This window comes from Cryptomeria japonica, chromosome 6 (genome assembly GCF_030272615.1).
Source record: "Cryptomeria japonica chromosome 6, Sugi_1.0, whole genome shotgun sequence".
In the NCBI taxonomy this organism is placed as follows: Eukaryota; Viridiplantae; Streptophyta; class Pinopsida; order Cupressales; family Cupressaceae; genus Cryptomeria; species Cryptomeria japonica.
In genome coordinates this window covers 156,102,878-156,129,684 of record NC_081410.1, presented here as the reverse complement: position 1 = coordinate 156,129,684, position 26,807 = coordinate 156,102,878, and the positions used below count along the sequence as shown (strand labels likewise).

General features: G+C 40.0%; 1 protein-coding gene across 2 annotated transcripts in view; it reads right to left on the bottom strand.

Moving 5' to 3' along the window:
* Nucleotides 1-3,731: 3,731 nt before the first annotated feature.
* The window catches only part of LOC131035120 (protein-L-isoaspartate O-methyltransferase), a 122,168-nt gene continuing 99,092 nt past the window's right edge, over nt 3,732-26,807 (bottom strand). For both annotated transcript variants that reach the window (XM_057966759.2, XM_057966760.2), the window contains exons 6-8: nt 4,353-4,424; nt 4,191-4,255; nt 3,732-4,090 (exon numbers count right to left, since the gene is read on the bottom strand). In XM_057966759.2, coding sequence (XP_057822742.1) covers nt 4,007-4,090; nt 4,191-4,255; nt 4,353-4,424 — 221 coding nt within the window. In that variant the 3' untranslated portion in view covers nt 3,732-4,006. The remainder of the gene's footprint in view (nt 4,091-4,190; nt 4,256-4,352; nt 4,425-26,807) is intronic.

The following is a 26,807-nucleotide window of genomic DNA, read 5'->3' as shown; positions in this document are numbered from 1 at the left end:
TCGAACAACCCCTTGATCGGTCATCCCTCGGCAAGCTGTCGTAGCCTACGCCTTCGTTCTATTTGTTGTCTAAGATTTAACGCTCTTTGTGCCACTTCCCATTCGTCACTTTGTATCTTTTTATTTTTGTCCTTATTTAGTATATTTGGCATGAATCACTTCCATACATAGCAAGCACACACCATGTACACAAAAAAAAAACTTTTTTATTATTTTGTCTTTCAGCCACCATTTATCTCAACATTGTCTCGAGATTATTACAGGGTTCAATTTCCCCTTCGCCTCTTGCCCTAATGCTCTACGTCCCATTACGATTGTTCCGTTTGCGCATCGTCGGCCTCTGGGTTAATCTCACTGACAGGTAGGCCCATCGTGTCCATACGCCATCTGCTCCTTCCTTTCCCGAGTATGTCTAGGCAACGGCGCCAAATGTTTGCCTCATGCGGTAATCGATTAAATGCAAAAAGTAAATGCACAGAACATAATGGAAATATATTAAATAACCAGTCTTTGTATTCATTCAATAGTCCATGTACATCCAGTGCTTATAACATTACACCCAAATACCACTATCATCATGCTACCTCGAAGGAAAGGTATGCAATATATAATACCCGAAGCGGTGCGACCAATCGTCGCGTCCAAATGCCCTTCAGGACGACTAACTAACTAACTGTCGTAACTCATTATTACCCACGACAACACAAACATAATATGACAACTTAACATAAAGATTATTCCCCGCAACAAATCGAAGTTGTAAGATCCCAAGTCCACTGGGGGCTTGGTGCATCTTGTAGCCTTGACATGGTAAAAGTCTTTCAATCTTGTTTCCTTGTACTTTACTAGCAGTATTGGCGTACGCTTATACTCCGGCTAAAGTGGGGGCTAAATGTAGTGTCATAAAATTGCAACTCTAGCAATTTTCGACTGCATTAGAGTCCTCACGCATGCAAGTTCAAATCATCTAACCTGAACAAAAACCGGAGATTGCTCAACTTGTGGAAACAACTTCTTTCTTGGCCTCTGCATCACCCCGTCCGCACTCTGCCCTTGAGAAAGGGGTAGGACAGGGGCGTGGCGCCACTATCCCCCTTGGACAGGGGGCGTGGCACCAATGTCCTCCTAGGACAGAGGCATGGCGCCCCTGTCCCTGCCCTATTTTGGGGCAGGACCCTTCCTAGGGTTGCATTGTTGGTTGTGCCTCGGGCGGGAAAATCCCCTAATGTCAGTTAGTGACAAAATTCAAATCCAATAACATGTATTTAAGGGGCATTCGTCCTCTCATTTGCATAAATAGAAATCTGATAAGTTGGATGAGTGGGAAATTCACAAACGATCAAGCATTCAAGAGCACTCGAACATTCTTTTCCAGCATTGAACATTCTCAAGTCTCCCTTCAAGGCTAGGTGTTGCATTCAAGTCAAAGATTCAACCATTGAAGATGAGATCGATTCCAACATTCAATTCCACACAACGATTTCTATCAACATTGCTACTACAACCTCCCTTGAGGTGATTTACAATTCAGTCTTTCATTTACATCTAACTGCAAGTACTTTCTTTCATTACTTGGTTGATTCCAAAATTGGGGTTTGACCTAAAGGCAAACCCCCAATCCCAACCCATTTTCCTATGTTTTCTGTGTGTAGGTTGCAGGTGCGCAGCTGTACTTTTGGGTTTGGGCCTCATTTGTAGAGACAAAAAATCTTTTTTTGTTTCGCAGATTTTTCGGACGACCGTGTACGTTCCCGCCATGGTCCGGACAACTTTTCCTCAAATTTGCAAGGCGACTTCGTCTTGACATTTTACTCCCAGATCCAAGTGCACAACTTCATCCCATATTCCAATCTCAAGTTATAATCAATTCTTTGTCACTTTTGCACTACACAAATCAATCAATTTTCTTTTCAAATCAAACAAAAAAGAGAGGATCAACTTAGCATTCCCAATTAATTCTACCATCTTCTTTTGGAGAGATTGGATCTAGTAAATTATCATCTCCTCTTTCTAATGTAACATAGTGAAAAGTGGTTGAATTATCATCTCCTCTTTCTAATATAACATGGTGAAAAGTAAGAAAATATATAACATACGAACACTATATAACAGTAAAGATGTGAAATAGTAAAGGTTTAAGAAAGTAAACAAAACATGAGGATGTAAAACAATTGGGTTTAGAAAACTGAGAAGGATATGAACATGAAGGAAACAAAAGAAAGAAAGTTTCCTCAAGACCGTAAAATAGTAAGAAAGGGTTTTAAGACTGTATAACAGTAAGGATGTGAAATAGTAAGGGTTTAATATAGTAATCAAAGCATGAAGATATATAACAGTACGAGTTTACAAAAATGAGAAGGGTATGAACATCAAGGAAACAAAAGAAATAGCATTTCCTTAAGATTGTAAAACAGTAAGAAACAGTAAAAAAGGGTTCAACAAACAAAGACTATAAAACAGTAAACATGTGAGAAAGTAAGACTTTAAAAACTAAGTAAAGCATGAGGATGGAAAACAGTAAGTATTTAGACAATTGAGAAAGATATGAACATCAAGGAAACAAAGAAAAAACATTTCCTTAAAACCATAAACCAATAAGAAAGGGTTTAACAAATTAATGTGTATAAAATGGAACAAGAGTAATACCTAGAACAAGTATGTGTCTTCTTCCTCCTCTTTGATGACTGTTGTGTCTTTTTCCTTATTCGAATGAAACGATTTCGTATCTATTTGTATATGTAAAACGCATTGTTTGTTGTCATGGCCTACTCTTTCCAGTTTGAATTTTGAATTTCCATGGAATTCACAGTGCCGATTTGATTTCACCGTTTATTTTTGTGGTGGATACAGGTGGGAATGGTGGTGATATGACCAATAGGTGTGAGATGAAGTGACTAGTACCAGTACAGTTGAGCTAGACAGATGGGACAGAGGGTGCAATAACGTGTTAACTTGGTGATGTCTTAGTAGGCATGTGTGGTCTTAGTAGTTGTATTGTGTTACCTATGATGTTCCTATTTTGAGTTGATGGACTTTCACCTGACAGTGAACTCTTGTTATGGTGGTTTATTAGTAGGGTGGTGAGCCTCAGATGATAGTCAATGTTTTGGTTGATTTTGGTTTGTGTATACATATATTTTGAGCATACGGCCCAATAATGGGCATGGTAGAATGTGTCAGTAATATGGACAGGTGCAAATTGATTTAGTCCCACTTGTTTGACCACTAGCTTTTGTACTCAATGTTTTATATATTCTCACACACACATAACAAATATTTACCAAAATGTGTATAAATTATATCTAATTTTTAATTGGATTGAAAATGTCTAACTTTTCAAAATAAACCTAACACATACTGGGTGATTAGGTGCACCCATGTGGGCCCCTAACCGCCCAATACCATCGCATATTTAGGACCCCATGCACATATTGGCTCCTCTCCCCTAATCTAATTAATTTTTAGGGAATTCACTTAAGTATCAGTCAACACAATCTTTCTTCAGTGGGCAGTACATGTGTGTATTAAACATGAACACTGAATCTAATAATAAAGTAGTCCTGTGATACAACACGGACCTTCTTAATCCCCTACAATTGAGATATCCCCTGTGATTGATCTGAACAAACTAATTGGTTTTATGTTAAAATGTAAGAATCATACATGGATTCATCTTCTAATTTACCCAACCCATATAACTAAAAAGAATCGTACATAGATAAAAGACAGCATTTGACTTAATTGACGCTTTACCATCCAGCTTCAGGCAAAGTTTCATTATAATGAAAGATAGAACATTTTGATCTACAATATATGTACACGCATTATTCAGCAGAACGCATACAACACCCAGAGCTATATAAGAAAAATATCTTCTCTCGTAAAATCCAGCAATATATATATATATACACACACACACACATAATGTTGTATTCATTGATTACAAAGCCCTTTCTGCAATTTCTTCCTTCTAGTGATGATAAAGTGATAACTGATGGCACATCATTTATACAAGAGGAACATATCTGACATCCATTGCAGAATGTTCATGAATTGTACCGTCCTCAAGTTTGTCAATGATCATCAAGCTCTGCATGCAAAAGATATAATCATTTTACAGAATATTCAAAAAAAAATCCAAAAATAACATCGCAAATAATTTTCATGCACTTGCAGCATATAAAACTTACATCAACGACTGGAATAACCATTCTTCCTCCTGGCTTCAACTGATCTACTAGTGCTTTTGGCAGTTCTGCGGATTACAGAGTTTTTTTGAAGAGTTATATATAAAATCAACAACTACAAATTATAAGATGATGCTCAAAAAGAGTGGGCTTCACAACAAATACCTGCTGCTGCAGCACCTACATGGATAGCATCATAGGGTGCCGCATCTGGAAATCCCTTTTTCCCATCTGCCACTGACCACAACTCCAAAACAAGATTGTAATGCAAAGAAAACGATAACAGAATTCATAAAATTCATTAAGTCTGGTAATATTCTATATTGATCCAATACTAGAAGATCTTGTCAGGGAATAGTAAAAACTAAAGACTGCTCCATAAGACATTGAAACCAGCCCCAAATCATGGTAAAATTTATTGTTTCAATAATATAGATTAAAATATTATTAAATAAGCCCCCGAGGGTCAGCTCGGTTGGTTAGGCCACTCGCTCTAGGTACACAGCATGCCAGCCAACCCGAGTTCAAACTCCCAACAAATATGTGAGAGCAGTGTGAGGTAATCATCTACTTTCCCAAGGGGTTATAGAGGAGCTTGTCCTGCTGACCCAGATCAAGATGCCATTAAAGATTAAGCTCCCTAGGCATGTCTAGGATGTTGGACCACCCTGAATTCTCAAATGCATTTTTATGAGTGTGCTTCATCAAAACTCAATAGTTTTTGTCTAGACCGCCAAAGTAGTTCAAAAAGAAAAGATGTTCACTACCAGGATTGCACACTTACAATATTTCTAGAATCTAAATCGTTTAAATGCTATTTTCTCCTGGAAATGCCATCTCGAACTGAGAGAGGCTAATGAATAAATAGTAAAGTCAAATAAGATAAAATTCCTTACCAAGGTTCCTAGTTTGGTCTTTTGTTGTGGATTTACAATTATGTGGAAAATGAACCATATCCCTAGTAAATTCTGAATTTTTGCCCTACAAGATTATTTATCATTCAAATTCTTTCACTTTCCTTTACTATCACTTCAATTAACCCAGTTCCTACATTATACTTCAAAAATCTTGAGATTCTAGAAGGTTAAGAAACAGAGAGAGGTGGAGAGCAATATAAGAGTGAAAAAAGGCTTTTTAATGGAATTCTAATTTATTTTGTAATACAATACTTTATTCTGAAAAAGAAAGTGCAATATCTGAATTAGAAAAGATCACCATTCCAGATTCCTTGGTAACTCAACAACATTTAAATAGCTTTTGTGGGATTTAAAGGACGATATCTCCAACTAGAATTTTTAGGCGCAATACCTCTAGAATGATGCCCTGGAACAGCCATATGAACCAATTAATGCAGACAATATATCGGGGGCCATAAAAATCCTCTTGTCAGAACTATTACCCTAGATTCAGAGCCGTATTCCAACTGCAAGTGACAGCCCATCATAACCTACCTACAAGACTAGGGAAAAAAGACTTATAATTGGCACCAAAGAGGTAGCTAGAGGTGAGGAAGACCATACATAACAGACTACTCCCACCATGGATGAGACTAGGTTTTTGTTTTCCATATACTATTGTTTCCAGCAGAAGAAAAGAGTATGGCAGCCTAGAGGGCAGCATTCTAAATTTGTGTGAAACAAAAGTCGGATGAATTCATATTCTTCTGCCTACTGGTGGTGACTCTATTTCATGGATCTACTCCGAGGAGTAATAGTGGTTTTGATGATGATCTTTCTGCCTTCCCAAGGACATGCATTCAGTTAATATTGTTAAGTATAACTATAATTCTGTAGATTGTTTGGTAAAAATACTATGCTGCGTGGAATTTCTGTCATCACATTAAGCTCCAGTTCAGCTATTGAATCTAGATAGTTTTAGTTGTTTCTTGGCCACCAGTTTTGCCATCCTTAGGAAGTCTACTTGTGATGTTTACAATTTGTTTACATTCTTGAGCTTCAACTTTTTCATGAATATAATACTTCTTCTGAGTACAAAAACGCTACCATTTCAAGTGGAAAAAATTTCACTTGATGCTTTGAAGTTCCAGGCTAATTTTGTTATATATCTATTCAGTGCAGAACTTGTCTAGATAGTTGGTAATATAATATGACTAGATGGACAATTATATATATAGTTTTAGTTTTTTCCACTGAACCAGGGTTCTTGGTATCCAGTTAAAGTCATTTTTCTATAGATACTCTTGAAAGGACATGCATGAGTCATCATAAACTACAAGGGCTAGATAAGCCTCTTTGCAACAAAAAATATGAATATACAAGATTTGAATCCTTTCAATGACCAGTTTAGAGTCTAGTTGGATCACTATGATGAGATGGCAGCCACTTTGGGTGGATGCAGCTCAGTTGCGAGTTCTTTATCCCCACCTCTTTCAGTGACTTCTAAGAGGAAGTATATTTAAAAGGTATAGTGATGTAAGGGTCATTTTTTTGCAACCCTTGTGGCACTATATATATTGCTATGCTCCTTGGGGACACATCCCCTGCCCAAAATGACCCCATTCCCTAGAGGGGACATTTTAGGGACACAGGGACAGCTAGGAAATGTCCCCAGCCCATCTCATAAATTTGGAAACATCCCCAAGACATCAAAAATTTGCAGGGTACATATGGCAACAGCCAAGGGGCATCCAAACATCCCCTATCTGTCACGGGGACAGCTAGTCATCCCCTAACACCTAGGCACATTTTTGCCAACCTTTTTTCTTTTTTAAACTTGCAACCTTTCAATGCCTGTTTGGTTTATGACATGCCCATCTAAGATGTACAAAAAAATATGAAAATGGTATGTGCCACAAAGGTCTGTTTGGTTTTGACTGGCTCCATTTGGGCTTGGTGGTGAGGGGCCCACCCTGCATTGTGAAAGGGAACAGCCCAAGTACACTTCCCCTTAACCCCGCTAGGAGGGCTGCCACCAAACCGCCACAATGTGCACTGCCCCCAAACCCCTCGCCAAACCATAAGTCTGACCAAGTAATAAACTAATGATTAATCATGTTTAAAAAATCAACAAAATAAATATCTGCTGATATAGATCTAACCAACTTCATGGTTAAAGTCACAGTCAAGGATTATTTTGTGTAATATCCCCTTCTCAGTAGGAAGTAACCAATGGTCCATTAGCCTATTTCAGAAACCCGTAGGCTAACTGGAATGAGGAATTAGGGTTCCCTATTTTTGTGGAGTTCTGCGAGAGCAAATTGATGATGATCTGGTAGGAATTCTTCAATTATGATTGTGGATTCCTTCTAGGTTCTTTGAGAACTTCACAGAGGTATAACATGCATCTTGTTTTAAAGTGGTTTTTGTACTTACTATTTTTAGTAAGTTGGTGGCAGCTGACTGGATTTTGAGGTTTTTCTAGGTTTTCCGAGCTCATTCTCAAGGTTCGACAAGCATGTTTTTCGGAGTTGTTTTCATGACTTACTATTTTTAGTAAGTGTCAATTCAAGCAATGCAATTTTTGGCAGTCTTGAGTAGAGCTCCAATCCAGTTCAGATTAGTATTTTCTGCACTTCAGTTCACATGGCTGATTTGGCAGCGATCAGTGGTTGATTTATAATTGTTAATTAAATATTATTACTTTATCCTAAAATTTGATATTTAATTATTTCACTAATTATTTTTGGAGGAATGACTTAGGAAGGAAATATTATATCATTTATCCTAAGTCACATTTTATTTCCCAAGTCAAGAGGGCAAGTCTTTTCACACTTTGTAATATTTTCTCAAGTTCGAACTTGTGTACCTTGGTAAAGTTCGACTAGAGGGGGGCCTGAAAAGGGATGCCATATCTTGAGGGGGACATGTAATGAAATGAAATGAATTTCAAGTGAGTTTGGCACCATTTGCATTTGAATTTCAGATTTAGAAATCTATAAATACAAGATTGGGCGCCTCATTTGGATATCTTGGAGAAATTATAACGTTAAGTTGCCGAAATGGTGAGTGAATTTGAGCTTCGGAGTTGTGGCTTCCTAGCTTGCATAGTTTCGTACTTGAAATACAGTACCTAGTTGATCAGTGTGTTATTTAAGAAGTTTTGTGAGTGTGTTACCAGTTTTCAGTGTGTGTGTTTCAGAATTTCAGAGTGTGGAGTGTTTTCCTGTGTTGCTGATTTGATGTGGCTGAAGCGCAGATTTGTTCATATCTCCTTGCCTATGCAACCGATCATTTTGGTTAGTAGCTCATTGGAAGCATATTTGGAGGGCGATTATTATTCTATTTTGGCATGGCTTTTGGTGTGCTTTCTGATTTTTAGTGGCAAATCGTACTTCCTTGCTGGCCGTACCTTTCTTGGAGGTACCTCGGGTTGTGTGCTGCTCATTGTTGGTGCTTTTGTTGTTGGTTTTTGCTCCTATCTTGGCCGCCTTGGTGATATCTTCCATTTGTCTGTGTTCATGTGCGATTTGGAGCTGTTTCGGGGAAGTTGTGAGTCTTTCAGTGTTGCTGGTCCAATGTTGGAGTCTGCTGGTATTTTACATCAGATTTGGTTAATTGTGTTTTAGCTTGTATTTCTCTGAATTTCAGTGTTGTGATCTTTAGTACTTCATTATATTCATCATTGTAATTGTTGGTTAGTAGTACTAACCTCTATTGTATTTGAAGTACTCATTGTAATTCCCACTGCATAAGTGGAAGAGGCCGGCTTGGCCGCCTTCTGTGTTTGTAATTTTGTTTGTAGTTCAGTCCTCCCGCTGCATAAGTAGTTGAGTTGAGTTTATTTAGTAATAAATCCTCCCGCTGAAATATTGCGGTAGAGTGATTTGTGCTTGAGTGCATTCTTGTTTACTTGGCTGGTTTACCGCCAAGTTTCCTTGTTTTACCCACTGGAAAGTGGAAGAGGCTGGCATGCTGCCCAATACTGTAATCAGCGTTTTCAAATATTGCATCTAACAATCCCCTGTCACTGTATGCTCTCACCTTCCCAGTTTGGGCTCTCGATGATCAAAAGGTGGGAGGGTTCGTTTCAGTTGGTTTGGATTACATTATTCTAGCCCTAACGGGTGTTTGGTGTGTTGGAAACTGTTTAAAAAATCAAAAAAATTGTTGGGGATATTACATTTTGTCCTTACTGTTGTCATTTTATGACAGCCTTGGTCCATCAGCAAGAGCCGATCAAAGATATGTTCCATGGACCAGTGCTTCCCCAATTGATCAAGCACAAAACCAATCGAATCATGAAATGTTGCAGTGTTATCTTGTCAGGAGGCGGCTTCAACCCTTCCGTTTGCATCTTGCCCTCGTACCTTGGAGTTCGTTGGTCCCTTCTCCCTCCCTTTTCTGTCTTAGGAATTCCGGATTCTAGGGTCTAGGGAACCGGTCTACCACTTCCCTTTTGGGTAAAGGTATCTCGTCTCCTCGAACCCCAAAATCTCGAACTTCCCTTCCTTCTGAATTATGGAATCTGGGGAGCCGGTCTACCCCTTCCCTTTTGGGGAGAGGTATCTCGTCTCCCTGGACCCTGGAATCTCGGACTTCCCTTCCTTCCGGAATTCGAAGTCCGGGGAACCGATCTACCCCTTCCCTTTTGGGAAGAGGTATCTTGTCTCCCCAAACACCAGAATCCCAGACTTCCCTTCCTTTTGAATTCCAGAGTCCGAGGAACCGGTCTACCCCTTCCCTTTTGGGGAGAGGTATCCAGTCTCCTAGGACCCTGAAATCCCGGAGTTCCCTTCCTTCCAGATTCCAAAGTCCAAGGAACCAATCTACCCCTTCCCTTTTGGGGAGATGTATCCTGTCTTCCCCGGACCCCAAAACTCGGAGTCCTCCTTCTCCTCCCTCTCATTCCTCCAAACTCTGGGGTTCCTGCCTCCTCTTCCCTTACAGCGTTTTCCTGGAGGCTCGACATCCAACCTTAGGTGACATCAACAATTCTGTATGGCGTGATCAACACTCGAGGCTCTTAATGCTCCACCAACTCCTACGACTTCTTTACTTTCACTTATGGAGCTACAAGAACGCATTTAATGACTTTTGCAAGATTGCCATCAAGTGGAGTCCAAGGCCATGCTTATTTATGGTTACTTGATGGCATTCATGTTAAATCTGTACGCTCTAACTTTAGAATGTCAGGCAATATATCTTCTAGAAGTACTTTCCTTCTTCGGATTGCCTTGTCAAAGTATGGATAGGTGTCTTGCACGCACAACCATGTTAGATTCATGCACTTCCCTACCAACCTCGACTAACATTCTCCTGTACACGCCAAGGTCAAGGTTTCTGCTCTTTGACCATTGGTCTCTTCTCTGCAACTAGTTTGCTATATATAGGCTGTTAAGCCTCATTGTAAAAGGTTCTCTCCCTGCTAGCTTGAGATACCCTCTGCTCTTTCACTTCTCTTGAAGATTTGTATGTTTTCTTGCAATTCTGCAACTGTAGTTTGGCCATTGGCCTGAGAATGAATTGAAATCATCATTAATGCCTCTCTTCAACTTATGCATGTTGTGTATGTTTCTTACCTTCATTATAAATGTATGTTTTGTGGCTTTCTCTCACGTATATGTTGTGTTAACTTGTTTCTGAGTGTGACTTGTGAGAAACCTTTATCACTTTTTGACATTTAGTGAATCCTAACCTCCATACGTGCATTTGGGGTTATTCATGCAACTGAAGTTTGTGCATCTCCAAGGTATTTTGATTGATTCTTTGTGTCATTTCGGGTGTGGAGAGGAACATCTCTTATCTTGGTGCATCACCTCCTTTCTTTTTAGCATTTCCTTCTTCTCTTTTCCTTTGCAAGCTATTAGAATAGGTCTAGAAGTAGAATTCAAAGTGTTTGGTTGGTTCATCACTTGCACCTGAATCGAGAAGGAAGTCATCCTTCTCCAGAAATTCAACCCCCCTTGCGCAAGGTCCCACATTTCAAGGTTGTTTCCATGTTTCACAAAGTTGTTGGGTTGATAGCTCAATAAAAGTGCAAACTTTTGTGAAAGCAGTTTCTAGCACGTCCGGTGGGAGCAACTTTTAACATTCATGCTAAGGATTCAATGTTGCTCTTAGCATCTCAGCCTTTGGAGGCAATAATCATTCAAGCACTTAGCGACTCTGCTCACAAATCTGGTCTCTTGTTCATGACCTATTGTTGACTTCATGCCCAGAATTCAAACAAAGGTGTCTTCTAGAGGTAACTGTCAATTTTCAAAACTCTCATTTTCAAGTTCTAGGAGACGGAGTGGTAGACCTTCATTGTCACCAATCAGAGGTGTTAAGGTTGTAAGCACTCCATCACCTAGGTCTCATTCTATCCCTCCATTTACAAGACCATTGCAATCTAGTGCTCCCACCACTCATATCAATAGACCATTGTTTCACATGGCCAGAAATCAAGTTTTCCTTCAATGGGGGAAGTCCTCTCATTTTAAGCCCAAAAAAATGATATACCGATGGCTGCATTAAAGAGTATACCCTATTTTACTAGCGAGACAACCACCACCCCAATAGAGCATATTCAAGACATTGCAAACATCTACGTCATCCATAATTTCACCAAGGATGATGTTTCCATTAGACTCTTGGCCACATCCTTAAAAAGAAAAGCCTTCCAGTGGTATAGAGGGTTGTTGCCTAAATCCATTCACAATTGGGACGAGTTGGGGGAGTTGTCAACAATTTGAAGACAAAAGTGATCACCTATCACTTGTACAGCAGCTAACTACAATCAAGAAGGCACCTCATGAATTCATAGGAGACTTCAATTTTAGATTCCAAAAGATGTGGAATAGAATCCCGGCTCTAGTAAAGCCATCTCCCAATCATGCCTTCTTGTATTATCTAAGAGCTCTCAATAGAGATGAAGTTGCCATGATACAATCAATGGGCGAAGCTTCTCTACCAAATGCGTATGACATAGCCATAAGGGCAGAAAATCGTTTGATACAGGCTGGGAAGATAGCTCCAAGGCTGCCAATGCCTCTATTCCCAGAAGCTCCTACTCAATAGCCCACCTTGGCTCCTATCACCATGGCATCCACAGGCCATCCATCCACATCCACTACATCCTCAAACGAGCTCCATGAGATCAAGACTTTGTTCCAGAACTTTGGCAATGAGTTGGTAACACTAAAGAGGCAACAGGCTCAGCAAAGTAGGCCTTATCAAGCACAAAATCAGAATTACCAATAGAATAGGCCACCTTTTCAAGGGCAAAACCAATGGAGTCATGCCAAGCCTTTGAATAGTATGAACCCTACAACTACAAATAACTCAAAGGCAATAGTTCCAATGCAGAACAATTTCGCCCAAGAGCAGGATTGGTGTCAACCATGCAAGCAGCCACACAATCAAAGTGCATGCCAAAATGGAGAGTTTGTCCAACCTCTAGTAGTGCAGAATGAGCCAATGAGCCAACCACCTCCGGTCAGCAATATGATCCAAATCAGCCAATTGTCAACAATTAGGCTCACATACAAGGAGATTCTACTTTCATCAACTGGCAAGAAGCAAAATTCTATGGTATAAACCAAACAAATGGTGACCCCATGCTACAATACACAAGGTCAAAAAGGAAAGCTATAGAAGGTGCCTCACCTTCAACAGCAACCCCAGCTCCAATGCCCAAAGTAGTTGTCTAGGATACAAGTCAAAATACCATTCAAGGAAGCTAGAGGCAAGAGGAGCCCCAGGTCGCCCCAAGAAAAAGGATAGACCTTGTTGCTTTGAAGGGGCCTTCCAAATCAGCCGGTGTTCCTTTCAATATAGTTGACCAAATGAAGAAGGTCAATCTCAATGATACTATGTGGGAAGCCCTTTCCATCCCATCTCAAAGGGATTTGCTTAAGGAGGCATTGAAGGACATCAACCAATCAAGTGATGAGGCAGCAGTCAGGAAGAAGACAGTCTCCACCTGTTTGGTACAGCCCAAGGAGGAAGAAGATTCAAGCAAGATCGGTAAGCCTCCCCCCTTCTATTTCTCTTTAATCAAAGGAGATAACTTAGTTCACAATTGCATGATAGATTCAAGAGCTAGTAGCTTAGTCATGCCTAAGAAGGTAGTTGACCACCTTCGTATAGAATATGAACCTATGACTAAGGGGGTTGTCCAATTGGATGGCACTTCTATTAAGACAGTAGGGGTTGTTAAAAAATTTGAAGTTAACCTTGCACGCATGCCCTAGCTGCACTGTCTTGCAAAACATATCAGTCATTGACCTCCCTGCCTTCTTTGCCATCTGTCTGTCTAGAGACTTCACCGCAAAGATAGGTGGATACTTGTCTTCTGATTGGTCTCACATGTTGTTTCGAATAAGGTACGGTACCAAGGTTACCATAAAGTAGAACCCATTGCACAAAACCACATTGAGCCCTACACCCTGTAAGCCGGTTAATTAGTAAATAAGACTTTTTGGAAATGTATTAAAAGAAAACAATAGTTTAAGTCATAACTAAGGGTTAGTTGTATGACGGTTGATGGCCTAACCAACCGCAAACGCTTTATATGCAGACTTGTAGCACATTTGAAGGTGACAGATTGTGGAAATTAATATGATATCTCTGTGTTGCATATAGTACATTATTGCATACTGTTCTGTGATCACTTCATGTTCCATGCCGGTGTCGTACTATGCCATGATTGTTGTAATTCAGATCAGTGTTCTGTATGCTTATAATCCAATCCACTTAGGCTACTAACATTTTGGCACCATTGCCTAAGTCGAATCCGGAGGTCTCAGGAGGGAAGGTTGGTGGGATAGAAGCATAATGGTCGTCCATTCGACCAAAGCATTCCTGTAACAGACAGTGACGTAAAGGATAATACCGAAGTAACCAGGGAGGATCAATTGACACAAGACCTGATTCACGCATGGGACGTTTCCGTGGACCGATACGTATAGCGAGAAGCGGAACTAAGCGTTGTCTCGGCTGGTACGGTACAGGCAGAACTCAACGTGAACTAGGCGGTACATGATCTCCTGGGTAGTCTTCCATGGTTGTTGCCACGTGTACTCCTAGAACTTGAAGAGGAACGAGAAAATGTGTGAAGGGAGCAACGTAGACAGCAAGTGCTCCAACAGTACAAAGAAAGGAATCGAAGGGAAGAAGAGCACAGGGACACAACACGGCGGCGCAACCCCCGTAGTTCCAATAATTAATGCCAAACATACTCAACAAATATCGAAGACGACAATCCCGGGAGGAGCAAGAAGGGAACCAAGAAGACATAGTGAGGAGATCCCTGCACATTCAAGAGCAACTGGAGAGATGCCTGAAACTCTATCGGATAATTGAAGGAGGGAGCCCGGCAGAAGGTTCTGAGCAACATACACGAGTGGGATAGGAGTCACAACAGCCTGCAGGAAATAGCGGGTAGTGATAATTGGGAGCAAACAACCGCACCAACCGAGTCCTTCAACAATACCCAGAGTAACCCTAGAAGTACGAGAACGATGGCACATATCCCTGAAAAGCAAAAACTTCCCAGATTCAATGGAGTAGGATCAAAGGATCCCACCCGTCACTATAAAACTTGTGTCACCATATGGCAGGCCAATGGCAAGGATGATGAGGACTATTGGCTGAAAGCATTCCCAACCACCCTCCGTGTAAGTGCCATTGACTGGTACACGGACCTGCCCACCACTTCAAAAGATACTCGGAAAAATCTTACTAAGGCGTTCCAGGAGGGGTTTCGGTTACTTCGGGAAGATGACGAGATCGTAGCAGAAATATACAACACCAAGCAAGGCAAGAGTGAGACAGTAAGGTCCTACCACCGCAAGCTGAAAGAATTGATTGGAAAAATGGACAATGCCCCAGCCGATGGTCTGAAGAAGCAATGGTTCATCGAGGGACTGAACCCATCCCTGTGGAGAAAGATGAAGGTAGTACCTCCATCTACTTTCATGGATGCGTACAATAGAACCATGGACATTGAAAGCGAGAACAAGACATCAAAGGGTAAGAAGCGCACAAGTGATGAAGATAGTAGTGATGGAGAAAGTGAGGAGTCGTCTCGGACGATACAAGCACTCCGGAAGGATATGAGGCGAATGATGCGAGAAATGTGGACTCAGAAGGAAGAAAGTAGGGAGGGCATGGAACTCTGGTGCACAGAGTGCAAACTAGAAGGGCACACAAAAACCAATTGCCCAAAGAAAGCCTTCTGCGATATCTGCCAAGTGTTGGGACATTCCATTAAGGAATGCCCCTACAACCTGAAGGCAAGGAGTGCCTAGGTACTCTACAAGCAAGAGCAGGCAACACCACCAAATACACCCTCAAAGAACGCAAACTCAGACGCCTCACCAGGTGGCTATAGGAATAGTCGGAGGGGGAGTAACAACACCAGCAATAATAATACCCCATGCGGTCGCATCCAATATGATGCAAAAGGCAGACCAATGATACAATGCCGAAGGTGCAACGAATGGGGCCATTTTGCACGCGACTGTCAGAGTGGTGTTGGACAAGGAGGAGGGCTACTCTACAAATGGTGTGGGCCAGGCAACCACAAGGATGCGGAGTGCCCAAGACAAAGGGGCGTGAACATGTTAGAGGTAGCTCGGCCAGAACCAGAAGTACTGGCCATTACCCGATCTCATGCAAAGAAACTAACGTACCCTGACCCGAGTACAGAAAAGGAAAGGTTGAAGGAGGCACAGAAGGAAGTAGAATGGGAAATGAGTGAGGAACGACGGAAGACAATATCCAACAAGCCCACCAACACCATACGAGCCGCCTCTAAAGAAACCATAATGAAAGAGCTACTACAAAACTAAAAAATGATAATAATATCCCCACTTTGAAATAGAATTTAATAATAAATGATAATAATATCCCCACTTTGAAATAGAATTTAATAATAAATGATAATAATAAAATTAAAATATAAAATGATATAATTAAATATGATTAATAAAAAATTAATTAAGTTAATGAAAAGTCAAAAGACATGAAAGGAAAAGTTGCAACTCCCTCAACAATGATATATAAAAGGGAGAAGAAAACCTCATTTGGGAGGGGGGATAATTTGGTGATGAGAAGTGCAGATTTGATTTAAATAATAAGTGCAGATCTGATTATGAAAGGTTGTGTCCCTTTCAAATGGTAGAAATAATGAAGAGTTACACTCTTTCAAAGGGTGTTAATGGTGAAAGGGTATGTCTCTTGCCAAAGGGCATACATGATGAAGAGGTGTGACCTCTCCCTCAAATTGAGAGATATATAGGGAAGGAATCAAAAGCATCTAGTGACATCACCATTGATAAGATCAGATCAGAATTGTTATCAAGTTACAGGAAGTAACATTTGTGTTCTTTGTGGTATGCCTCCCAATCTGCAGGTGACATCTACAGTGCGAACTCCAACCGCAGGCTACAATCTGCGTACAGGTAAGAAGGGTTAAGAAGTCTTAAGGTATATATGTGTGTGGACGTGTGTGCCACACACACATATATATTAATGCACTTTTATGAATACATATATCTCTAATGATTACTTATATGAATGTAGCAATAAAGATAGGAATCTATGTAGAATATGTATGTATATTTAGGATCATTAGAAAGATTAAAGAATATGTAAATGAAGACGTAAATTATGGAATGGAAAACAGTAATGAATTATAAAATGTAATATTAATGTGATTATATGATGAAGGTTATAGGGAAGAAATTCCCTTAGCCTAATGGAGGGATTATGATAATCCCTGGTAGGCAGTATATACCGAATATCTATATGCATATATATGGCTTGGTTGACTAAGTTCATCCAAGAAGAGACGGATCCGGCTGGTCCCCTCTGAGGACTTGGATGATGGGATGCATCATCCAAGGCAAGGAATTGACATAGGGTCTTCCTTGGATGGCTTGGGTGTAAGAGGTTACACCCAAGACAGGAATCGAATTAACCTTCGATTTCCTGGAGGGCTTGGATGTAAGAAATTACATTCAAGACAGGAGTCGAATTAACCTTCGATTTCTTGGAGGGCTTGGATGTAAGAAATTACATTCAAGACAGGAGTCGAATTCACCTTCGACTTCCTGGAGGGCTTGGAACCAAGATGGGTTCCAAGAAGGCAAGCTTCACGGCCGCCTAAGGACATACTTTCGTATGGCAAATCGTATCCTTTTTATTAGATAAAGTTGTGATTATGTTAAGTAAGTATTTTAAAGTTAGATTGCAATTTCGATTACTTATATACATATGTTTGTTGTATTCTAACAATCTATTTTGCAGGTTAATGATCTCTAACTAGTAGGGACATTACAGTGGTATCAAAGCAACGATCCTGCCATCCTGCAGGGTAAAGATGAATCATTGAATCATTCTAGACAATAAGAAAAACCTGACAATACGTGTATTCATGTGTATGCTTTGTGTTTGCAATTATCCATGTGTATGCTTCGTGTTTTTCATGTGTATGCTCTTTGTTTTTATATTCATGTTCGTAGATGACTTAGATTGAGAAAGTTGAAATCTACATTGCTTGAGGACAAGCAAATTTGGGAGGGGTGGACTGTAATATCCCCACTTTGAAATAGAATTTAAAAATAAATGATAATAATATCCCCACTTTGAAATAGAATTTAATAATAAATGATAATAATATCCCCACTTTGAAATAGAATTTAATAATAAATGATAATAATAAAATTAAAATATAAAATGATATAATTAAATATGATTAATAAACAATTAATTAAGTTAATGAAAAGTCAAAAGACATGAAAGGAAAAGTTGTGACTCCCTCAACAATGATATATAAAAGGGAGAAGAAAACCTCATTTGAGAGGGGAGATAATTTGGTGATGAGAAGTGCAGATTTGATTTAAATAATAAGTGCAGATCTGATTATGAAAGGTTGTGTCCCTTTCAAATGGTAGAAATAATGAAGAGTTACACTCTTTCAAAGGGTGTTAATGGTGAAAGGGTATGTCTCTTGCCAAAGGGCATACATGATGAAGAGGTGTGACCTCTCCCTCAAATTGAGAGATATAAAGGGAAGGAATCAAAAGCATCTAGTGACATCACCATTGATAAGATCAGATCAGAATTGTTATCAAGTTACAGGAAGTAACATTTGTGTTCTTTGTGGTATGCCTCCCAATCTACAGGCGACATCTACAGTGCGAACTCCAACCGCAGGCTACAATCTGCGTACAGGTAAGAGGGGTTAAGAAGTCTTAAGGTATATATGTGTGTGGACGTGTGTGCCACACACACACATATATATTAATGCACTTTTATGAATACATATATCTCTAATGATTACTTATATGAATGTAGCAATAAAGATAGGAATCTATGTAGAATATGTATGTATATTTAGGATCATTAGAAAGATTAAAGAATATGTAAATGAAGACGTAAATTATGGAATGGAAAACAGTAATGAATTATAAAATGTAATATTAATGTGATTATATGATGAAGGTTATAGGGAAGAAATTCCCTTAGCCTAATGGAGGGATTATGATAATCCCTGGTAGGCAGTATATACTGAATATCTATATGCATATATATGGCTTGGTTGACTAAGTTCATCCAAGAAGAGACGGATCCGGCCGGTCCCCTCTGAGGACTTGGATGATGGGATGCATCATCCAAGGCAAGGAATTGACATAGGGTCTTCCTTGGATGGCTTGGGTGTAAGAGGTTACACCCAAGATAGGAATCGAATTAACCTTCGATTTCCTGAAGGGCTTGGATGTAAGAAATTACATTCAAGACAGGAGTCGAATTAACCTTCGATTTCCTGGAGGGCTTGGATGTAAGAAATTACATTCAAGACAGGAGTCGAATTCACCTTCGACTTCCTGGAGGGCTTGGAACCAAGATGGGTTCCAAGAAGGCGAGCTTCACGGCCGCCTAAGGACATACTTTCGTATGGCAATCGTATCCTTTTTATTAGATAAAAGTTGTGATTATGTTAAGTAAGTATTTTAAAGTTAGATTGCAATTTCGATTACTTATATATATATGTTTGTTGTATTTTAACAATCTATTTTGCAGGTTAATGATCTCTAACTAGTAGGGACATTACAGAGGCACGAGTAGATGGGGCCCCGGCTCATCAATTTGGAGAAAATGAGGTCGTACAATATGTGGAACCAAAGGTACGACAAACCAACCTTGGGGAAGAAAAGGACCCAAAAGTAATACTAGTGCGGGATGATTGGCAACCCGTACTGAAGGCAGCAGCATTTAAAATATTCCTCAAATATAAAGATGTGTTCGCTTGCACATATAAGGATTTGAAAGGGGTACCTCCAGAATTATGCGTACGTCGCATACCATTGATACCAGGGGCCAGGCCGGTACGGAAACGCCCCTACCACATGAACAAGAATTATGCGGCTAAGGTGCAAGAGGAAATAGAAAAGATGTTAGAGACCGGAATCATATTCCGGGTACAAACCAGTGAATGGGTCTCACCAATTGTGATTTCGCTCAAGAACGAAGGGAATCAGATCCGTATCTGTGTAGACTTCAAATGTTTAAATTCTATAACTATCAAGGATCCGTTCCTGATACCTTTCACTAATAGTATACTAGTAGAAGTGGCGGGGCACGAAATTTATTCCTTCATGGATGGCTTTTCGAGCTACAACCAGATCAGCATAGCAGAAGAAGACAAGCCGAAAACCACATTTATTGTGGAGGATGGAATTTACGCGTACAACCAGATGCCATTTGGATTGTGCAACGCCTAGGCCACATTCCAGAGGATCATACTGCATATCTTCGACAAGATGGCAACTAGAAATTTTAAAGCATTCCTTCATGATTGGTCAATATACAGCGAGAAGAAGGATCATTTGAAAATATTGGGGGAATGCATGGAAAGGTGCTGTCGAGCACAACTTGCCCTCAATATGAAGAAATGTTGGTTTCTCGTTCCACAAGGAAGCTTACTTGGCCTCATAGTCTACAAAGCAGGGTTGAAGACTGACCCAGATAAGGTAAGAGTCATCATTGAAATGGAAAGCCCGATGGATGTGTTGACGTGTATTTTGTACACTATCAAACACAGAATAAAATACCCAAGGGTACCTTATCCTCTCTTGAATAAAGCCTCTGTCTCGTGGATTCGAGACTGCCCTGGTCTTGCGAACTCGGACAATCTTTGTGGATAAAGTTGTGTATCTAATCTCCACCAAAGCTTAGGAAAATCAACTTGTTGCTCCTCGTGAAACTGTTGTTGCTCCATGAGAAATCTTTTCTTTTTCGATTTTTTAATTTTTCGATTTTTTTTTGGATTTTCTATTTTTCACTTTTTTTGGATTTTCTATTTTTCACTTTTTTTTGGATTTTCTGGAATAAAAGAGATATTGAATATCTCGGATTCAACTTGAACGTTCAATTGGTTCTAGCTTGATTCCTTCTTGCGTAAGTCCAATTGACGATCCAGCGATCACCTTCCTTCTTTGTATCACTTTCGTCGAGCGTTGAAAAGGCTTTCCACTGACCTTCCTTGGATTCAAGAGTTCGTATTCGCTCACCTTCCTTCTGCTTCAATTCTGTCGAGTGTGGAGGAGAATATGATTATCTATGAACAGCTTGATAATGATCGAGGCATGATAGTACTCCCCATCCCTCTAGCGCCAATTTTGTTGACGCGGGAGGAGGGACAAAAGTCCTGCACAACTCCTTCCGAATTAGGATCTCGATTTCATCTATTCACGGCATGATAATGCTCTGCCCTCCTTCTAGCTCCAATTCTGTTGAGCGTGGAGAAGGGTAAAAAAAGTCTTTAAGATAACTCCTTGTAAATTATGAATTGATAGAATCTGGATTTTCAGGTGTTAGGCATTCATCGCGATCAGCCCTCCTTCTAGCGCCAATTCTGTTGACGTGTATTTTGTACACTATCAAACACAGAATAAAATACCCAAGGGTACCTTATCCTCTCTTGAATAAAGCCTTTGAATGCTGAAGATATCGCAAAAAAAGGATCAATCAGGGTGACTTCAAGGTTCTTCTATGTAGGATCTCTACGTGTGGATAAGCTCTCTGTGGTATGATGTGATTTGCTGGAATCACAAGGGGACTTGCACTTGATGACTGAACTTCTGATTTGCTTTGAATATTGCTGGAACACAGGCTCTTACTAGCTTTGATTAAAAAAAAAAAGGAAAAAGACGAGGGCGAGGAAAGGATCTAATCCTAACACTAAGAATGTAAGAGCAATGAATGATCTTTGATGAAATTCTAACTAAGTCTTGTTTTGACATCACTGGACCATCTCCACAAGGTTAGTGCGATCTTCGAAGGAAAGCTTTATGATGTTCAAATCATCACTGCAGGCATAGACACCATCAGGTTGATGCATATCAATGAAGAAGCGACAATTGAAGTTAAGCTTAAGCTGAATGATTCCAGTTGACTACACAATGCAAATCTGCAATCAACAAACTGCTAGTAGTATGGATATACGAATTCCACCATCAATCAAGCACATTTCTTCCACTCATCTAATAACACGAAATCAAATATGAGAAGTATAAAGACCATGCAAATTGTCGAATCGATCCATAAATTTCACCATTTCTTCAATGAAGTTACAAGTCTTTTACAACAACATCTTGGCAACAATCTTTGCCTTCTCTCTCTACTCTACTCTAATTGCTATTCTATCAACTAGCTAATCACCTTCTAACTACTCTCTATCTATCTTCTATTAACTGCTTCTATATGCCTTTACAAAATGAAGAGCCGGGGCTTATGTAGTGCCCACAATACAATTCGATGGCTAAGATCAATTTGAGATCAATGGCCAAGATTCAATAATGAAAACCCTAATTAGGGTTTGTTACAACCATTACATAGCATTTAATGCTTGACGAATGATAAAATTGTATTGCTTGGACACATATCCTCTCTAGAAAATTCAACCAATGGATAGTCGGGACAGGTACATAGAAGTTTGTGCCACCTCCCATGAGTTGGGTACATTGAATCTGGACATTGTTGAGGTGGACCACACTGACTGGAGAAGTGATGACTAGGATGCCACCTTGTCTGACACTTGTAACTTGGTAGATATTCAACTTGATGTTGTTGAGAAGCTAGCTTTAATTAATTCATCTGGAACTATCTGCTTCTTCAACGAACCCTTGCTCTAACTCCTTGTGTCCTTAATTGGCAGGATGATTGATGTACCTCGCCTTGGAATGCTGGATTGGAAGAGGTCGCCCTTATCCTGATGATGCTGGATCGAAGAAGGTCGTCCTTGTCGATGTTAGGCTGGAGGAGGTCGCCCTTGTCCTTGCTTGATCTTCTTGGAGGAGACCGTCCTTGATCTGGCTTGATTTTCCAACTCCGGGATCCCCATTTGATGCCTACACAAAATATTAAAGTTAGTCTTTTGAGCATCAAACCTCAAAGCATGAAATTTAAGACCTTTCAAACGTAAAACTTAAGATATTAATTTGAAAAAGTCATGATAAATCAAGAACTATACATTTTCAAATTAATAATGAATGGAAATTGGATTTTCAAGACTTAGATTCAATAGGATCACAATAAGTCTTGAATAAGAACTTCAAAAAAGTAATTCTTCATACCTTCTCTTGAGTATTAAACTCAAAGAAATGATGCAAAAAAAATAGATGAATTTCGCTAGGCAAAGTGTAGATCATAGCCTCTTCTTGGATGAATCACGCCTCCTCTAGCTTCAAAAGAATTTCACCTTCCACTAGCTTCTCCACATTTAGTAGAAATTCGCTCCACTCCTCTGGATTTCGCTCCTCAAATTGCTCTCCAAATTCGCACTTGAAAGAATGATTGAATGATTTGAATTGTGAAACAACACCTCCAATATATAGAGCGCTCACCTTCCACTTACCCATGAGGCCAACTGTTGTGACCATTTCACACATCGCCCCATCGCAAATGGGGACCCCCTCTTTTTGCTTGTTTTTCGCTCGTTTTCGCTTTCGTTTTTAGGGTTTTGTTAGTCAGTTAGTTGTCTGGATTTAGGGCTAAGCCTTAGGGTTTTAAATTTTGCCTTTTCAAGCCAAAATCCAGTCATTTTTGAGAGCTTCTGAGCTTCTTTTCTAGAATGCAAATTTTGAATGCAATGATTCCGCCAAAATGGTCTAATTTTCAATTGGAATGTTCATGCAGAGCTTAAATTTGTCTAAGTGTTAAAGATGAAATGTGAATTTTTGTCTGGTTGAATATTTTGACCAAATTTTGACCTTTTTGAATTTTGATCCTGGGCATTGGAATTGATTTGTTTTCGCCTCGTGAAGTGTTAAAATGTGAAAAATCTTGTTATTTTGGCCTGTAGGAGCTAAATCGCTCCTGTCCCTCAGTGAAGGACCGGAGCTACAATTCAAATTTCGTCTTGTCCCTGCAAGATTTTGAAAACTTAACAATTTGAGGACGTCCAAGGGAAGATACTTTGCCAAATGAATATAATTTGATATGCAAAAACGAAGGAAAATGACCTATATTGACTAAATCGCTCCTGTCCCTCTCCAAGGGACCAGGGCGAGGTACCTTGTAGCTTTCGTCCCTCTCCCAGGGACCAGAGCGATTTCACTCATTTTGCAAAATCCAGACAAGGGCCAAGGCAAGTTTACGTTCAAAAACAAAGGGGAACATGAGGTGAACGCATTGAATATAATTTGAAGATTTTTTGGACGTCCATACCAGTGTTAAATGCCTAGTTCGCTCCTGTCCCTCAGGAAGGGACCAGAGCGATTTTTGATATAATTGCTTTTCTTGCAAAGTTACAAATGATGTCAAGGCATGAACGAATAGAGGGAAGAAGGACGAGTCCGTTGAATATAAACTTGGAACCTGGCAAAGTGAGATAGTGGCCACAAGGGAAGGATCGCTCCTGTCCCTCTCCAAGGGACCAGGGCGATGATGATGATAATACTCTCTACGCAAGTTCAAGGTCGTTCCTCCAAAGTTCAAGGCCGATCCAAGTCAAGACGAAGGGTGGCGAAGACATTTTAGAGCATTTCCATCAAGCGCAAGGTTGTAAAGGTCATCACATGGAAGGAACGTGCACTCTAAGACCCAGATCGCTCCTGTCCCTCTCCAAGGGACCAGAGCGATATTTCCATTAAGGCATCGATTTCAAAGGACAAGCAAATATTAAGTTACCAAGAGGACTTAAAGGACGTCATTTCATGCAATGAAGATAATTGCAAGTTGGTAAAAACAAGAACAAGCTCGCAATGATGAACTTCGCTCCTGTCCCTCTCCAAGGGACCAGGGCGATGTTAGATGTATTAACCATTTCAGGCAAAATTTACGTAAGGACAAGATTTCGCAAGGTCTTAGAGGGTCCACGGAAGGGTAGAAAGGTGATGCATGAAGATTTCAAACGTTAGATAATCACCAAAATGGACCTAGGGATCATATCGCTCCTGTCCCTCTCCAAGGGACCAGGGCGATTTGCTTTGGATTCCTTGTTTCGCTTCAAGTTTAAGCTAAGTTAAAGATTCACAAGGTTATGCAAGGTCCATGGCATCGTTTGAAGATAATTTGCAAGGGTTTGAACGTCTAAACATCGCCAAATAGTGTAAAAGCCCCATATCGCTCCTGTCCTTTGGACAAGGACCAAGGCGATACTATCAAAACACTCACGTTTCTTCAAAGATCAAGTCAAGGCGAGGATGGACGAGGTAAGGGACATCGTTGGGAAGACGTTGCAAAGGAGATCGAAGTTTAAAAGTCGCCAAGATCAAGGAGAAAAATATGGATCGCTCCTGTCCCTCTCCAAGGGACAAGGGCGATGATCCTTATAACATCGAAGGTACCTTGCAAAAGCAAATGGAATAAGCGCAAAGGACACAAACAATGATATTATTCGCCTTACAATGAAGGTTCGAAGGTCAAGGATACAAGATGAACGTGAAGACATGGAGATCGCTCCTGTCCCTCTCCAAGGGACAAGGGCGATGTTAGGCCAAATACATGATATTCTTTGAAAATCACGTTAAGACAAGGATGCACAAGGTTTTAAATAGCATTTGGAAGATGATACAAGGAAAGGATCGTACCAAAATGGAGAATTTCAAGCAAAAAACTTAGGATCGCTCCTGTCCCTCTCCAAGGGACCAGGGCGATAATGGTCATAAGATGCACTTGCTCGCACAAGAAAGAAATTCAAATTCGAAGGACCACCAGATGATCGATTTGGAACGTGGAAATGAAGGAGTTGAACGTTGAAAACACAAGAATCAAGACCAAGATCATGGATCGCTCCTGTCCCTCTCCAAGGGACCAGAGCGATGAGGTACGTCCCTTTATTTTCATATTTTTGGCGCCAAATTAAGCAATTCAAATATCCTTAAATGCTAAATCGATTTAAAAAATTGAAAATCCATTTTTATTTGGCATTTAATATGGCGTTATCTCTTATTAATTATTTTTTTGCCTTTATTTAAAATCGAAATTCTCAATTAAAAAAACGCAAGGCATTAATAGTTAATTACTTAATTAATAAAAAAAAATCGATTTCAAGCGCTCATTTAAGGAGGTCGGCCTTGTCATTTCATTGCAAATCATTTAAAAATGGTTTTATTTTATCAAGTCGGCCTAAGGGATAAATCGATGAGAGCGCTATATAAAGGGGAGTGGAATTATCACTTTCTACATCATTATTTTACCTCTCTACATGCGAATTAAGGAAGACGAAGGAAAGTGTTAAGTGTGTTCGAATATAGTGCGATTTCAAACCAAAGGGTGGCGCTAATATCATCTTGTGTGAAGGCGAAAATGCTTGAAGACCAAAGGTGGTGCGAATTTGAAGATCACGCCTAAGGCGAATTTGCTAAAGACTTGGAGATTTATTTGTGCGAACTTGAAGATCCATTTGAGACCACGTCCAAGGCGATAATTGAAGTTCACGTCCTATCCAGAGGTGGCGAAGTCAATTTTGAGGAGATCATATTGAAGATTACTTTATACCTCAAATTTTGCCTAGGCGAATTTTGTTTTTGCATTCTAGAGTTAGCTCTCTATCGAGGTATGGCGATTTATTATTATTGTTTTATTCATTCATCATCATATTTCAAATTTTGAAATTTTGATCCTTGAATATCTCTTAGCTCAATCGTTGTATTTTAGGAAGTGATAACTCTAGAGACTTATCATGAGGTTTCCTAAAATTTATCTCTCTTATTTACGTTATTTATTGCAAAATCTAGTTCTTATAATGAAATGTTGTGTAGGTATGACGACCCCAAAGGCGGGAGCATCCACCAGTCGCTCGGCTCTCATGAAAGAAGATCAGAAGACCGAAGAAGTGGAGACCAAGATCGTGTCCAAGTGGAGCAACATTGGAGATACAAACTTGGGGAACTTTAGCACGAAGAAGTTCCGAGAGGTCCCTTACATCGGCAAGCCATCACCTGTCGCCCGGAGAATAATAGAGAGTGGCATCATCAAGGCGGCCGGTTTTCCTCCAGCCATTCAGTGCCACGAGTTGATGATCGAGTGTGCCCGTCATTACAATCCGCAGTCCAGGACAATTGTGTCCAACGAAGGAAACACTTTGGCGTACCTTTCAGAGGAAGCCATAAGTGAAGCCTTCCATCTTCCAGAGCACAGGGACATGATATACAAGAGCATTGAAGGAGCCAGATCAGTGTATGATGATGATCCAGATGCTTGCCTAAGCATAATCAACAAGAACTGG